Below are 17,651 nucleotides of genomic sequence, written 5' to 3'. Positions count from 1 at the left end.
TTTGATAAACAATGATAATAAAAGTGTTTTCTGTACAATTACAAGGCAAACTATGAATGAAGGTTAACACTACAGCTTTTGCCCATTGGAATTTAAAATTGCCAATTGTACTTGATGTAGTCAATAGATCTATTTGCTGTGAAACCATATGATCACTTTGCATAAAAGTAATTATTTTTAGATTTTAATAAATATTTTTCAGAGGTCAAAGGTAAAACAAGGAAATATATGTCATTTGAGACGGTATTCTTTGAAAGGTCAAAGGTCACATAAGTAATTTTACGTCAATTTAACTATTATTGTAATGGTCTGTGACGCACAGGGGGAGGATCACTATTTTGGCGCATGAAACCCGGGGAGAATCACTATTTTTCATGCAAGTACTTTTGAAGGGTCGCTTTTGCCGCCCCGTAATTTCTGCCCAGTCCTAACGGGTTATTTAACCCACTGACCAGCATGCTAGGCGTTTCCAGTGATTGTCGGTGTTCAACTTCTAGGACATGATAACCTATTGTGTATTTCGATATGGAACAGCCCCTCCGTGTGCACATTATGAACAAAGCATAGTTTTCAAATGAGAAAACCAGAGTGAGCGATCATTGTACCAATTCCACAAACAAATACCTTCGAATTTGTTTTCCTTCTTCAACTTTAGGTTAGATTTCTTATTTCTGCCGGGACGACAGCTTATTTTACAAGGTGGCTGGTCTGAATGTAGTTAAAAAAAGGCGGCAAGATCCAAAAGTCCGTTTTGTTGACTCCCTGAGTCAAGTTTTCTCAAGGAAAAATCTAAATCACGGGTTCAGGTTGTATCTTCAAGTGGCAGTCACCGCCATGCATGTATGCGCAAATATTCTTAATACAACTACAGAGTAAAAATCGGGAGTCACCGTGTAAAGTTTAGAACTAGCGAAACAAATTATCTAATATTTTGCGATATTTGAAATTCAAAATGGCCGCTATCACTGTGACACTCTGGAGGGAATATTAATTGGATTTTTGAAAAACTAAGACGGTGAAAGTTTTTCTTTCTCCAAGAGCTTTAAAATGACCCCCACATGTGGTAGATCAGAAAAGATTGTAGAAATTTGAGAGTCCGAATATCTGTCCCCAGTTGCATTCAACCTTACTGTATATGAGTTCGAGGTGATGAGTAACTCAAGATGAAAACAATCCATATCATCTGCAGGTGATTTACGTGGCGAAGAATCCAAAAGATGTCGCCGTTTTCTTTTGTGCAGAAGGAACTACCGGCGATCAACAAGAAAGCGTAGATGGTTTTAGTGACTTTCTTCCGGACTTCATGAACGCCTGATATGGTACGCAAATCATCATATGTAAGTCTCATATAATTGTCATATTGCATTTGCATCGTTATGCCCTAGAATGGTCACCATCATTAAAGACGATAGCGAAATCATTTTGCATATGATTAGTGGCAAACTCTGTTATTCACTCTACAAGCATCTTTGTGGGTTCTGCGTGCATTTCCGAGGCTATAGTTTAAGAACCTATGTATGATTCATTTCCTATAGAGCAAATAGGCACCAATTGTTCATTCGATTGATCGATCGATCGATGGATCAATCAATCAATCAAATTTTTACAATTCTTTTACTGATCTACCCTTGCGAGGGCTCATTTTAAAGCGCTTGGAAAAAGAAAAATGTATATCGCCTTAGCTTTTCGAAAATCAAAATAAAATATTCCCTATAGAGTTAACACGGGAATGGCGGCCATTTTGACTTTCAAATATCTATAAATCTATGGTACGCCGTCTTCCCAATTTTTTATTCCTGATTTGGTGACAGGATGATTGAAAGTTTCATTGAGAAAACTTTGAGCAAAAGTCTTTCATTTTCGAGGCTTATACTACCTTAATCAAAACAGTCAGAAAGTTTAGTAGGGTTTTATGAGAGGGTCTTTCCGAACGAATGAGGATGACACTCTATATTGGACGTTGTTAGTCTAAACCTGCATCATTCTGGAAACTGACTTTGACTCTGTCTGCAGCTGTGTATATATTATACACCCCATGAACAGTTTTGAATTGTACAAGTCGAGCAGGGGGACGAATGCGCGTTCGGTCCTCCTCGCCACACTTCATTAAATTGACAGTGACTGTAAACTTTGATAAAATTAATTGAGGCTGTATTGGCTGAACATTGAGTTTTTCAACATGACTGTAGTAGTAGCGTGATGGAATTCATTCCCCGAGACTTTCTAAATATATCATCTAGGGGTCAATGCACCAAGACAATAATTTTCCTTTACCAGCATGTTTCCATCAGTGACTTGACTTTAGTAACTGTGTTCTATACGAGTTTGTTTTGATCTATAACTCTATGCCTGGAAAGGAGAATTTCAAATCATGGTTTTGTAACGTGTTAGTTATCAATTACTATTGTGATATGTAAATTGTAGCTCGTATGATTAATTCAAGAGATGATAAATCATTTTATGCAATCATATGCAAATATCTTTTGCAACCTTTTATTTTATATCTGTTGTATGATTGAAAAACCGCGCCACCTAGGTATTGAAAACCTAGGTTAGAAAACGTTCGCTGGGGCTTTTGGAATGGTAATGAGTGCGGCTGGCACACCGCCATGATGTTTGATTCGATACAGCCACAGTTACTATGTAAAGCTCACATATACATTACAAGATAGACAAGGGTTTCCGCCCCTACATGCACGTAGCGTACGAAGAAGTCATGACAACAAACGCTCAAGGTGAGTACTAAGAGAACGACGTCAGACCGTGAAAAGAGTGAGTCTTGTCCATTTTTTGACGTGATACATGGGAAATTCGTCAAACAATATTACGCTACAAGTAATAAAATTGAAGTCTGCGCTCGGCCAGGTATCGTCTTTTTGTTTGCTCTTTACAAATTGTCACATACTTTGATATACTCGCCAAAGTAAACGAAGGCGTGACCGCTATAAACACCGTTCGATTGGTAAATTTTCACCTCACAGTCTGAGAACGGACACCAAAGAAATTAAGCTTATTCACGGTAGCTAGTAATGAACGCTGTCTTAAAGGATGGTCATTAATTTGACCCCTTTCACCATGTCTATATCCTGTCATATACAGTGCATTCCTCCGGTATATACTACTTCACTGACTTCTATTTTTTTCCACTCGAGGTGTTAGAAGACCGATTCCGAATCTCCCTGTCATGATGGATGCTTACGGTCGGTTGGATTTTAACGTGGACGTCAACTGAACCACAGAGTACAGGGGAAAGTCCCCTGGGGTGGGGAGGAAGGTGTCTTTTGTGCAACGGTTTACCTTATTTGATTTTATTAAGTTTGACTGTGATATTGCAAATAAAGAGTTCAACTCTACACGGTCTGACTGCTTTATTATTACCGACAAGTCCTTATCTCCTCTCCAACTTGTGTATACACCACTGTAATTGCTCCGAAAACATTAGGGCCGTTCACATTAGCCAAAAAAGACTAGGCCCTTGTCCTAGCCAGGTTCGTGGCCGACCAAAAAAACAGGTGTGAACGGTTCTGGCCGGCCACTGTCCGGACAATTTCTGTCCTAGTCGAGAGGGGTGGTTTGTGGCCGACCCAAGTCTCTGGCCGAGCAGTAAACAGCGTATGTGAACGCGTTTTGTCCGACTCAGGTCCCAGTTGACGCCCTCTGTAGTTGACATGCAGTGCAGGGCTCGAAAATTCTCGCCTCCCGACGCCCATGACAAGTGAATTTTGAGTCCGGGCAAGTGAAAACAACATTCTCCCAGCCCGACGGACAAGTGAATTTCAATGAGGCCACTGTACGTACGCTCTGCCACTCTCTAGTTCTTTGAGTGTACCGCTTTAGATATGGCCGGCCGATAAAATAGCTCTGTTCTACTTGGTTACAAAATAGCAAAATATTGACGTCTTTGCAGCTCTTATGTTTTTTCTTCTCATGAAATCATGTCACGATGCCTCCTCAAAAGAAAACTACAGCTTACAATAAAATGTTGTAAGTTGTTGAAACAATTTACCCTCCTTCCTACAAAGTTACAATGTATTGAAACACTTTACTCTCCTTTCTACAAAGTTACAAATTCCCTGGTACGTGAAGCAAACATTGTTGCTGTTTGATTCTGCAATCGCGGTCCCTCAGTCCCTCAGACGGACCGTGCTACAATACATCATGGAGGAATGATGAATACACTGAGGCTTGGCTTTGCCTCTGTGAGTTCCGCGTACCGGTCGTCCTTTTTAGTCCAAGTTTTATCTACTTTGCTTGAATCAAAGTTTGGCCTGCAATTACTCAGTTTGATAGTAAAAACCATTATTTCAAAGGAAACTTTCACAAACAGAGTCAGAATACAAGGATAAAGGAGAAAAATTTGAGGTTTTCTGAAAGGTCAAATCTGGGTCATCTTATGTGATGTCATGAATGAACCTCTTAAGTACACAATTATTGTTCAAAAGAAACCACCTAGGGAGGTCCAATAGGTACAATCTTATGATAAAAGGTAATTTCTTGGTGCTTTCCAATTTAATGGCATTTAGCTTGACTGTCAGTTTTAAATTAAATTTTATTAACAGTTATGGCAAAGGGAAATTGTGACCTGTATAAGGTCAAAGGTCGGCTAGACGCTACCAAATGGTCTAGGCTAGGACAGCGTTGAACGTAATGTGTGAACGCGGACAAAAGATTAGCTTATCTTCTCACATTCTGCCGGATTAGTTCTGGCAGGCCAATTGCCAACTTGCTAATCCGCTGTCCGTATCAGCGAATTAATTGATTGAGTCAACACCACAGCACGCCACACCACACGCAATAAAATATGCGTGTGGGACGGCTGTGGTGTTGACTCAATCACTTAATCCGCTGATACGGACAGCGGATTAGCAAGTTGGCAATGTTTTCGGAGCAATTACAGTGGTGCATACACAAGTTGGAGAGGAGATAAGGACTTGTCGGTAATAATAAAGCAGTCAGACGGTGTAGAGTTGAACTCTTTATTTGAAATATCACAGTCAAAATTAATAAAATCAAATAAGGTAAATCGTTGCACAAAAACACCTTCCTCCCCACCCCAGGGGACTTTCCCTGTACCCTGTGCTGCAACCTTGAAGAGCTGCGGGCGAAATACAGAGATGAAACGAATAGCAGGAATAGGGTTGACGAACACGCCAAGCAAGTTGAATAAGTAAAAGGACGACTGGTCAGATATGGTACAGTAAACTGGGTCAAAGTTCATGACTGTTGAAGGGTGTCGAGTAAAACACCTACATGACCGAAATGTCGCATTATATTTCTATAAGCGTCATGATTAATTCCGCTCGAAGAAGAGGCCAAGAGTTGCGAAAACAAACGCTTGTCGTATTTTATATCTCGAGGAACTCTCTGCTCCTGGTTATGGGGAACTGAAGCAATCTTATTTTCAGATTATATAGTTAGCCGAAAAAGGGCGATACAGGACTGTAAGCTTTGGATCCAAGTGTAACGTTTAATCTTTCTGCTCTGCAGGCAACCATAACGGACAGAGACAGGCTTTTGCCCACGCTCTTTGGATGTACCGCGTCACCCGTGAATTTGGACCTGACGTAGCAAAGTCATTCGGCGACGCTTACGAAATGCGTGTGATGGGTCTCGTCGGCGAGAGGCTGATGAACCTTTTCAACAATAAGGTCGGCAGAGTTATGGCCAAAGAACCATAGACTGAGTGACATCAACTTGATTTTCAACAAGCCGATCCGTCGTATGCTCCGATACCGAGCGATAAGACGGCAGTTGGAGCGAGAAAGCATCACGGATTCTTGTAATTTCAACCGACAGACTTAGCTATTATTTATGTCGTCTTTTTATTTGGCGGCTTCTTCTTGGAAAACAGCGTATCAATTACATTATCAAGTAACATTATCTATCATTTTCCTCGTACAGGTTGCAGAGGCATTTTGATGATGAGAAAAGAAATCGTTAAGCTGGTTTAAAAGTTCAATGGAAAACAAAAGCACTGTCAAGGTGTGGAGTGGATAGGTACGCTCGTGTAATCAAAAGCACGGTGAACCAAATCACTCTGTTGTAGCGGTAAGAACCTTTGGCTGAAAATGCAAACTCCCTCTGATACAGCATGCTAAAATTACCGTCTTCATTATCATGTCATTATGTTTTTCTGCAATCACCCTTTCCTGGATCCTCTGCACTGCCACAGCAAGCAACACAGCACGGTAGAACTAGAGACTGTAGGAAAAATAAGCATTGACGGTGAAAGCATGAAGTGTTTAGCTAAATTTCAAACTCCACATGGAAGTCGCTTCCCTGGAGCCATTCCGTGTACACCTCGTCGAATTTCTCGTTGTCTGCCACGCTGAAGACCTCTTTCCACCCGCCAACCTTCCCTGATGAGAGAGAAATGTCAGTGATGAAATGCTTGAAGAATTGAGTGTGTTGTCAGTTTATTGGTATCGAGGTGCTAGGCTGTACTGTATCTAGTGGTTGTACGGTGACGGCCAATTCCATTGACTTGTACATAGAAATGCAAGAACAGGTCATTGTACTATCATTTTTGCATCTTCATAGCTTGATCACCTACTCACATGTATTTGAAGATCAATTTCTATAGCCTGGGGTCTAGTCGTAGTTTCATTAAGTTTCTTGCGTCTGAAACTGCTTTAGTAAGTTTCTGGAGTCTGAAAGTGTGGTTTGATTCCAGGCTGCACGTCTTTAAACGTTAAAATATTGCTACAAAGCCAAGAAGCTGCATAAAAATCAATGGGTAGGATGTATTTCTATGCGATATATCTGAAGAAGGTTAGATGGGAATGGAATATTTTCATCACATTTGATGTCTGCTCATTGCTACACAGATCATGTGCCAACACAAAAACAACATGCAAAATTGTAAGACACGACGACACATGTACCTGCAAATTTCAGCACAAAATTTTGGTCCGAAAATGACTACGTATTTACCTTTCCGTACAAACGGTGAGGCCTCTGCTGGATCCACTTTCAAGACATTGACGCAATAGTCTTTCTTTCTGGCTGCGGGATTTTTCTTCATACTTTCAAAACTGCAATGATCGGCAATTTTCTCCACTGTGTCGTCATCTAGTTCCTTTTCGAGGAATTTCGCAAGTTTCGAAACATTACCTGCCAAGTCCTGGTGAACAGTGCAAAGAAAAACACCATTTTGAGTTACCTGCTCAAGGAGTGACCGTGCTTTTTGACATAACAGTCGCTCCAACCATATACATCAGAGCGAGATCTTGCTTCAATCTACCGTGGATCAGGCATTTTCTACCGCCTTGAGTTGAAGAACGATGCTCGGAAAAATCAGACACACACAAATGCTGGAAGATTTGATCAAGCAAATCACAGAAACTTGCATCGTGTACTTTCGATGTCTTACATAAGGTCTGTCATTTGCCCCAAGAGGTACAATGAAAACTCAGTTTTTTCTGGTTTGCTCTGAAATGGAAGGCCAGGGTATTAGGACATTATCACAGTGCCACCAAGAGTGTTAAATCTTAATTGCCCGGCAAAGACATGGAATAAGTATGCTTGTGCCGCGATGCAGTGAATTCGATGTTCTTTGAAATTTTAAATCACTGACTGATACGAAATTGGGAATTGGTTACTGTCGGAACATCTGCAGAAGGTTAAATTTTATGTTTCTGTTAAACATCATGATTGCATTAAAATTATTATTAATCGAACTTTACGTTGAATGACTCAGCAAAACTAAAACGCCCCAAACAGAAAAAGATACGCCAGTTTTGTTTCTCAATTGGTACACATTCACAACATCGAACTACTGTTGATGTACTCCAGAGCAGTCGAAATATCCAATCATTAATGTATACAGTTCCGCTCTGTACAAGCGACAACTTGTGGACTATGTGCGCTAATCAAGAGTAAACTTTATAGAACACATAAATGAAGATTCGGGACGCATTGACACGAGTTTATCCAAACATAGGCAACCGGCCAGCGGTTCGCGATGCGTAAAACAATTCTGTATGAAGGTAGGAGGTGCTTCTCCATAAGCATTTGACACGCTAGTAAATTGAGGCATAGAACAACAATAATACGTATACAAACCCTTTTCATTTCTTCAAAGGAAACGAAAAACACATTCGGTTCATGTCGCTTGTTCCACCATGTCAGAACGTGCTTTGGCCACGTCGAACCGTCATCTACATATGATCGACAACATGAATTTTATAGCGGTCGTCATATTATCGTTATCGCGTAGAATCTGTGCAAGTTAATGAATTTTTTCAATATGATACACTAGTGTAATTAATACTGTGTTATAATTGCGACCAGTGAACACCCATGATGCTAAGACAAGAAGTATAGCGATATTTTAAGTGTTGAGTATTACAGGTGACGTCAGACAATGTTTGATTGTTGTGATTAAGGTAAAGATATATCGAAATTGACGACACATATTCCTTTGATAATTATGGTGATAATAATGATGATGATGATGATGATGATGATGATGATGATGATGATGATGATGATGACTACATTGACAATGGTCATGATTGATGATTGATCGATCGATCGATAATGAGTTGCTTAGCCCATAGCCCATACATTACCGTTCTTAAACCATAGCTTTGGAAGAATAGAGAACCTAAAAAAAAGCTCGTCAAGTAAGATTTCGCTATCGCCTGATCGCGGTTTAGTGATGGTAACCGCCCCAGGCCATAACGTTAAAAAGGCAATAAGACAATTAATATGAGACTGGATCGTGACTTACATACGACGCTTTGGGCTCCATTTCTGGCGTTCATGAAGTCCGGGAGGAAGTCACTAAAACCATCGTACGCTTTCTTATTGATCGCCGGTAGTTGCTTCTGTGCGAAGTGGAAGGTGGACACAGCTACATCTTTCGGATTCCTGGCCACGTATATCAGCTGCAGATGAGGATCAATAATTTCATGCAAATGTTAAGAATACTTATTTTCGTTTTCCGAACTGTAAAATGTGTTCTCAATTCCTTGACGCATTCTGGAGTCAAACATCGTCCCTCTTGTGTTGTAAGGACTGTGGTAAAAGACTGGTCTTTATCGAAAAGGGGCCGTTAAACCTCCAGAAAGTTTTATTATATTGCAGCCTTCGTCTGTTTGAAAAAATACGGGAACCCTTCCTACTCCATTTTGCTTAGAGCATGTGCACACGTCTTATAATAACTCAAAGCCATTTATATTTCTGGTATCCGTTTCTCTTTTTTCTGGCTCCAGTACTTGGTTCGTAAATAACTATTGATGAGCACGTTTTTGAAGTTGTCTGCAGCAGAGGACAACTTCGTCACCACTGATGACTTAACCACTGAGGCTCGGGCAATTGCGAAGTCCACGGCTCGAATACATTTATGATCGATAAACTTGCAAACGGAAATCATCAGGGTGGGGTTCCAATGAAGGAATGCAAGGGGGAGGTCACAGTCGCTTGTGTTTAGGTACACGGCGAAGGTGAAAGCCTCTGTAACCGACAAAAGGGAGAACCTAACTACAAGCGATTGTGGGACAGCATACCCATGGTACGTGTGCCGAGTATCCGTCTGTTCTGCAACTAGAGAGCTCCCTGCGCTAAAACGATGCTCGGTTTAGCATCAAGGAATAGAAGGAGCAGACATACATGTGCCGAGTATCTCTCTATTCTGTAACGGGAGCGTCGAGCTCGAACGATGCTCGGTCGCCTGGATCAAGATGTCCTTGGATCGATCACTCAATAAATGGGTATTTTTAGTGACGGAGTTTGATCCGAGCGGCAGCTCAAGCCTAGTTGCAGAACAGAAAGTTGGTCGATACCCCAATGCATGGGTATGCCTGCCCCTTCCATTCGCTCATTGTGAACCATGGAGGTGAAAAAGATATTCATTTTTACTTCCATGGATAATCCATGCAGTCATTCTTATTTCCATTGTGTGCGTTCATTTAGTCATGGCTTAGCAAAGATCCGAGTGCCAGGGATATTGTTCAGCCATATTTAGAAATCATATCAGACTAGAAATTATCATAGGTTTACGCTTCCTGTCTTTCATGACATCTACAGAATGTAATTCCTTTATTTAACCAACTTTTTGAGTTTATATATTAGTATATTTTATTTTATTTTATTTTACAGTAGCCCTCCCTTAAATCAGTACATTTTTTTACTAAAGGAGCTGACCAGTATAAATATGAGTAAATAAAGAATAAATGATTAGATATTATTCCCTAATATTTTTCTTCGTTCAGCGAAGGAAAATACGAGTGACGTAATGACCGTGTCACCACGAGTCGAAGACGAGTGGTGACACGGTCATTACGTCACGAGTATTTTCCGAGCTGAACGAAGAAAAATATTAGGGAATAATATACTTATCACATGCACAAGCCAAGAATTCGTTATTTTTTGCAAAATAAAATAAGTTTTCCATGACGATTCCGCGTTTAAACCTTTGAACTACTTTAGGAATAAATATCAGTACGCCGTGCACAAGTTGTCAATCATTTCCAGTCGTCCGTCGTGTGCGTCAGCGCTCACGTTCGTTCGTGTGTGGAGCAAATGACAGCTCTCGGTCTACACGTAGGCTATCTTCCGCAAAGTTATAATCTATTTCAAAGATAGCATAGTCCTAGAAATTTATCACAGACGAAGATACGCTATTTTTCGGGAACAAATATCGACTGAATCTCGACGGCGCGAACACTGTAAAGGTCGCGCCTATGCGTACGGAACCCACGGTAGGCTATACGCGACCACTTTGAGTTTGTTGTTTCCGCAAATTATTCACGTAATTCCTTCGGAATATACAGGCGGTACACTCTTGTGTTTACATTGTTCGGATTAGTAATGTCGTAGTCTGTGAAAATATCGATTTCATTACATGACTTTTGATCGTGGGAGAAACATCGGCCGCCATGTTGTTTGTTTACATATTTACGAGCACACCGAAGATCGACAAAAAAAAGGTCCGACGCACCAAAATTGATGACATAGACGCGGGTTGTCGTGACGTAGAACGACCAGAGAATAAATCCCGTATTTTTTGTTCGGAGACGACAAACTTGGCTTGTGCATGTGATAAATGAATAAAGTACACCATAAGTTAATATAAGCCACTGAACAACTTCTGTACCTTCGGTTTCTTTTCTTCCATTTGCGTCGGAAGGAACTCGGGCCGCAAATGTGACACGATTATCCTAGGAGACGGTTGGGTGTCGAGGTCGAACCCTTTAGGCAGGCCAAAGTGTGTGGTAACCCCAGTCATGCCTAGTTGGTCCGGAGAGATTACGAATTCTATGTAGGGCGCCCTCACATCTGGTGGCACTTTATTGATTGCGTCAATATCTCCTCCATTCATCACCAAGGGAACAACTTCTTTCATCCATGTTGTCCCTGCACTCAAAGTGAAGGTCAAAGAAAATTGAAAAATAATAAATACTAAATAAATCAGAGACAACCACCCAGCTGATATGTAACCAGCCGCGGCGCATCCATGTGTACGTAAGCTTACATTTAAAGCCCCATTTCATTTTACTTACCAAAATAATACCAAACGAAAATTATTTGGTCATCACCAATGGTTGATAAACGCACTGTGGTCACATTTAAAGGTTAGCATTTCCACATAAGGTGCACTTGATCTCAAACCATCTTGTCGGCAAAAAATGACAAAGATACAGCTTAAGGGGGCGTAGCATTCTAAGGCATGAATACAAAATTCAAATTTGAGGGGAAATTGGTTTGTTCGTAGCTATGCCCCGTTATGATTTGCAAGTTCCCTCCCGCCTACATATATTCCTAATTCCCCACCAGGAATTTTTCTCACTTTCCCTCTCTCCGTTACAAAAGCTGCCTGCTTCCCATCACAAAAGTTCCAACAGCCCTCTACCAGTTACATGATTTTGGAGTCCCATGAGGAAACCTTGAAATCAATCGAATCCTCCATTCTGCCCCCCCCCGCATGGCTCCCCCTTCCCCGATAAGCAAAATGACAAAATTTCCCACATACGACGAACAATTTCCCGCCTGCTCCTTCGGTGCTGAAGCGAGATTTCCCGCTCGGGAACACCTTTTACAGTAAAGCTTCCTTGTCTGTCGTTGATAAATAGTTTTTGACTCCATGATCAGGACCTTGTTTCCATTTTATTGTCTATACCTCAAGGACTGTTCGAAATCCGAGGGGCGTGGCTGTAGAGCTTTATTTGTCTCGTATTGTCCCAGTCCATTAGCTTCTACGTATGTTGAATGTAACTTTAAGAGCGCGACACTGCTGAGCACCTCAACTCTTATTATTACACCCAATCCCTAATCTGAACATTGATTTTGCACTCCAACCTCTGTGTATTTCTTTTTCTTTGTAATCCGATGGTTGTAAGACATGACTATTAGCCTTCAAAACTTTTGACTGTGGGGGGAGGGAGGCCGCTGAGGGAATTGCGATTGAAATCTTATGTTTTTCAGATCCTCCAATATGCTCAAATGTTATTTGCAGTTTGTAGAGCCATATTCCTAGGCAAGTTCTTAAATTGATTAATTTGAAATGCATCAGTGGACTTTTTAGTTTTATCAGTCTAAGCCGACTTGAGTTAATCCAACTCAGGTCAGGTCAATGCCACCCCTGAAGAGTACACAAAATGACAATGATGAGAGAGTATGCAAATTGTGAATTCTTGGCTACTTTTTGCCAAGTTGTGAAAGACTGAGCAAAATGACCTATTGAAAAAAAAAATTTTTTCAAAAGTACAGGACATATGACTAAGATGATTTTACAAGAGTTTTACAAATTCACAATATTGGAAGGTTAAATATTCCATCAAATAAACATTTTGATGTCTGAAATGTTAGGTGTAATCATAGCAAAAAAAATAAATAATTTCATTTAGTTACACATTTTTTTCATTTAAATTAGAGTCACTAACATTTATGTGTACAATTATCACTAATATTTATATGTACAGGCTTTGTCGACAATCTCAATATTGTGTTTCAGCATGCTGAATTGGGATTCATGCATTTTTAGATTTTTGCGAGACAAAAGTCATGAACTGCTACAAAATGATTCTAGATTTGTTTAATTATTGCTAAAATCAGAGCCATCGGATGACAGAAAAATGTTAGAATCATTGTTTCATTGAATTACCTACTAAACCTCGTAATCGTAAAATGTGAAAAACAAAAGGAACCCAAAAGTTGTCGGCCCCCCTACACGCAGATCAAAACTTTCAAGTCCCCCTCTACTACTCCCAGAATTTCGAACCCCCTGATTCCTCCACCACCCCTCCCCACCAGTATTTGTAGATGCAGCCTAATCCGTCTTGCTTTGAGTCAGTGAACAGAAGACTTGAACTTGTATCCAATCCAAGGTCGATGTCAATCGTAGCAATTTTCTCTCCCTGAAAGCAAACATCTACCCAATTCTTCTGTCACATTTGGCTGACAACAAATCACCCCGCCCCCCGAATGTTTAGCCCCCTCATTTTAAATGGTTCACTCCTCAAAAGGTCAAAGTGTTTCCAGTTGTCAGTTGAAAGGTCAAACTAAAATGTCATGTTTTCAAGAAATACTACTCCTTTCAACGCTGCCGACTGTTCACGTTTTACGAAGTTAGTGTCTGTCAATTGAAATGTGAAATTTGAATAAGTTGAACAATAGCTATAGAGTTCAATATCATTTAATCGTGGAACGGAGCTAAACAAGGGGAAGTTCTCTGTATGCGGTGATGACTTCATTCAATTTTTTCCATAGCGAAAATATTTACCATCGGTTCGACATATTTAAACTGCGCAATTTTACAAACCCCTTTGACATAATCAAAATGACAGCGACTTGGTAAAGGTACGCCAACAAGACGCTTTTTCGAACGAGATTTGTATACCAGCGGACGTGCGGCCGTGCTCACAGGTTTCAGGGTTTATTTGCCTAATTCATAGTAACTGTTAGGGAGCCTTCAGTAATTACAGGGGGATGGGCCAGGGGAATAGGGGGCAGGGTCACCTTTTAGAAAACAGTTCAAGGGGAGGGTCACTTTTTATAAACCTACCTTGGGGAGGGTCACTTTTGACAGAAGCTGATTTAATGGCCAAAACTTTGATTGTCCAAGTGATATTTCCTGAATAGGAAATCTCCAACAAAATGTGTACACATTATAGACTGCCATGCATAGTGAATTGACATTTCGGTGAAATTCCAAAATCAAAATTTCTTACACAACCATAGACGTGTAACCACTCGTGTAATCAAGAACAACAATCTAAATAATCAAGCATACATAAATGCACAGATTTATCTAATTTTGTACTGAAAAAAATTATTCATAGTTTCATCATAGACCGCCATGCATAGTGAATCAACATTTCGGTGAAATTCCAAAATCAAATTTCTTGCACAACCATGGACTTGTAACCACTCTAGTCTAATCAAGAACAATAATTTGAATAATCAAGCATACATAAATGCACAGATTTATCTAATTTTGTACTGAAAAAAAAATTATTCATAGTTTCATCATAGACCGCTATGCATAGTGAATCAACATTTCGGTGAAATTCCAAAATCAAATTTCTTACACAACCATGGACTTGTAACCACTCTAGTCTAATCAAGAACAATAATGTAAATAATCAAAAGTACACAAATGCAAAGATTTACCTATTTTTGTATTGGAAAGAACTATTAATAATTTCATCATAGACACCATGGATAGTGAGCCAACTTTTTAGATGAAATTCAGAAATCAATTTCTTGAACACAAATGCACATTTTACTTCCCTATTCAAGGAATGTACATTTAAATACATTATCAAACATATATAATATACAGATATAGCATGTTTTGTGGGGGTAAATTGTCAATAATTTGCCTGATAGACTCCATGTATTATGATTTGATATTTATTTGATGAAGCACTAAATCAGCCACATCTTGCCTTCTTATAGTTGCACAAAATATGGTGACCCTCCCTCAAATGTACCATATCTCTTCAAAAATTCTTGCGTGATAAATTGCGACTGTCCCTTCAAAAACACCAGCCCTCCCCTCTGTAATTTGTCCATAACATAACAATTGAACCTATTGTTATGTTAAGTAGCTGATACTGTTTTAGTTATTCCTGGGGAGAATACCACAGTGGTTAGGGGGAGGGTCAAGTTTAGAATGTCGGACAAGGGGGAGGGTCACATTTTAGACAGGATTTAGACAGGAGGATGGGGGAAGGGTCACATTTTATCTTAGAGGCGTGCGCGAATTTCCCCCGCCCCCACCCCATTGTAATTACTGAAAGCTCTCTTACATGGACTCACCAGATTTAGGGTACGTCAGAACAAATATATCGTCTGACCGAACCTCAAAGTTCCTAATCTTGTCTACATCAATGGAGATTCCTGAGTTTTCGATTGTCTCGGCGTCGACCATCGTGGACGAGTTGAGCTGACAGTAATTCAAACTTTGATACAGCTGAGCAGTGAAGAAATGGATGCGAGGTGGTATAAATGGAAGCCCTTTGGACTCGTATTGTATACCTTCTGCTGCAAATACACGTCACTGGTGCCTTAAACAACCGACGAGTTCAGGTATTTTTGACCTTTTTTGTATTCACAGACAGGTAATCCGAAATTCACCCGAACAGTTTGACAAATTCCTACAAGGTTGCTAAGAGACTGGACAGAAATGACTGGGTTTTTTTGTTTTGTTTTGTTTGTTTTTTGGGAGTTGGGGTTGGGGGTTAGTCACCGTTTTTCGTACAAGCATTTTTGAAGGGTCGTACTTTGCGCATACTTTTGGGGAAGGTCATCATTTTTGCGCAACCCAAAAAAGGCAAAATGTGGTTTGGTATGGTCTAAACTGAATGACAGCTTCAAGGTCGAAATTTTAAAAAATTGATTCTATAAATATATATATATATATATATATATATATATATATATATATATATATATATATATATATATATATATATAAACAGATTACTTCAAGTACAAAGTAATGCAATCTATCACTTAGTTTCATGCATCCTGCAATCCTCAGATAGAAGTGAAAGGATTACGACCTTGACACTCTTGTGATTTGGACGAACCATTCTATTTGTAGGTGGTGTTAAAATTCGATAAATAATATTTGTTTTGGTGGCGACATTTTGAAACCAACTCAGAGTGTAGAGTTGTCACCATTGATAATGTGCAGATTTTCTGATATACAAAGATTACATCGTTTGCTTATGTAAGAGTAGCTCGATACTTTATTAATGATTGACCACGAAATGTCAAAGACTTGACCCTTATTTCTTAAGTTCCATACAAATTTTGACAGCTCGGTATCGTTTTTGTGTCTCTCGTTACCGAACGATTTCATGTGGTTAGTGTAGCGCGTCTTGAAGGTGTTATCAGTGAGGCCGATGTAAACCCTCTCTCCGTTGTCCTCCGTTGATACTCTGGCCTTGTAAACTATGCGTTTCACCTAGGTATCGCAACTCAGCGTATGAGATGGACACAATCCACGTACAAAACAAACAATAAGCTTGGGTATCATGACACATTTGAAAGTCACCGACTCATTGATTAATTACAGTAAACCAGCATGGGGCAGCCGCTCTGTCTAGACTGAGAGATACACGTGATCTACATTGTATTGCTTTTTTAGTTAATTTCTGTTGAGAATACCTTCACCTCTTGAACTCTTAGCTGAATTGTAGAAGAAACAGTTACATTGTAGATCAAGTCTAGTCAACTGTTAATTGGTACGTTCAGACTGACGACTTTGCGTCGGCCCAGGTCCCGACCAGGGCCGGGGCCGACGTAAAAAACACATGTGGACACGCTGAGTCGGCCCTGGGCCGACTCAGTTTGGTCCCGGTTAGAAGGGGGGGTTCAGGGCCGACTCAGGGCCGACGCAAAATTTGGTCCGACGCAAATCGCCAGTGTGGACACGTTACGTCGGCCCTGGTCCCAGTTGACCAGGCCTTCGCTATGGATCGAAGTTGAACTAGTCACCCTATTCGCACAAAACAAACGACGTTTGAAACTAAAGTTTACACCTATCGAAAGTTTTCAATCCAGTCTTTACATTTTAATATCATCCCATGTACGCTGAACTTCCCACCAACCTTTGTTCCGCAAACGAGACCATGTCATTCGATTCCACAGTGCACGTAATAGACTAGAGAGGCATGTCAAAAATGCCGCGCACTGGTTATTTCTCCACCGCGGTCTTATATATACCATATGCTCATCCAATAAATGGTGAAGATCTCTCCGATGATTAAAAGGGTGAGTGGTAGTCATATTTGCCCTTCTTGTGCGTAAAAACACAGGAAAATCATGAACAGTAGAAACAGCGTGCCATATTCAAATGCGCAATTTTGAACTTTGACAGGTCAGAGGTCACAAAGGAAGGTAAAGTTACGTCGGCCCTAATTCTGGTACCGGTAGGTGTGGACACGGACCAAATTTAATCCCAAAAGGACAATTATTTTGCGTCGGCCCAAATTTCAGTTGGGTTGCCAGTGTGAACAAGATATATCTCTCAGTCTAGACAGAGCGGCTACCCCATGCTGGTTTACGAGTCTGTGACTTTGAAATGTGTCCGTGATACCCAAGCTAATCGTGTGTTTTGTATGTGGATTGTGTCCGTCTCAAACGCTGAGTTGCGCGGTACTTAGGTGAAATGCACTGTATGCCTTTGACTTGAC

At 40.3% G+C, this 17,651-nt stretch overlaps 1 protein-coding gene across 1 annotated transcript; it reads right to left on the bottom strand.

Moving 5' to 3' along the window:
• Positions 1-4,962: 4,962 nt before the first annotated feature.
• On the bottom strand, positions 4,963-15,814 carry LOC139149857 (sulfotransferase 1E1-like). The gene is made up of 6 exons (XM_070721856.1): positions 15,268-15,814; positions 11,102-11,361; positions 8,735-8,891; positions 8,065-8,159; positions 6,934-7,123; positions 4,963-6,359 (listed from the first exon to the last, which is right to left on the bottom strand). The coding sequence occupies exons 1-6, from the start codon at positions 15,377-15,379 to the stop codon at positions 6,247-6,249; spliced, it is 927 nt and encodes a 308-aa protein (XP_070577957.1). The 5' UTR covers positions 15,380-15,814; the 3' UTR covers positions 4,963-6,246.
• Positions 15,815-17,651: the final 1,837 nt, after the last annotated feature.

The sequence above is a fragment of the Ptychodera flava genome, chromosome 14, assembly GCF_041260155.1.
Source record: "Ptychodera flava strain L36383 chromosome 14, AS_Pfla_20210202, whole genome shotgun sequence".
NCBI classification, from domain to species: domain Eukaryota; kingdom Metazoa; phylum Hemichordata; class Enteropneusta; family Ptychoderidae; genus Ptychodera; species Ptychodera flava.
Note: the sequence above shows the minus strand (reverse complement) of the source record. Positions and strands in the feature narration are given on the sequence as shown.

Bases quoted from the DNA above. Each gene is read 5' to 3' on its own strand.
- LOC139149857 (XM_070721856.1), bottom strand. From the start codon at position 15,379: ATGGTCGACGCCGAGACAATCGAAAACTCAGGAATCTCCATTGATGTA. The intron at 8,160-8,734 runs GTAAGTCACGAT...GATCATATGTAG, and splicing joins TGGAGCCCAAAGCGTCGTAT to ATGACGGTTCGACGTGGCCA. The intron at 6,360-6,933 runs GTAAATACGTAG...CTCTCTCATCAG, and splicing joins CTCACCGTTTGTACGGAAAG to GGAAGGTTGGCGGGTGGAAA.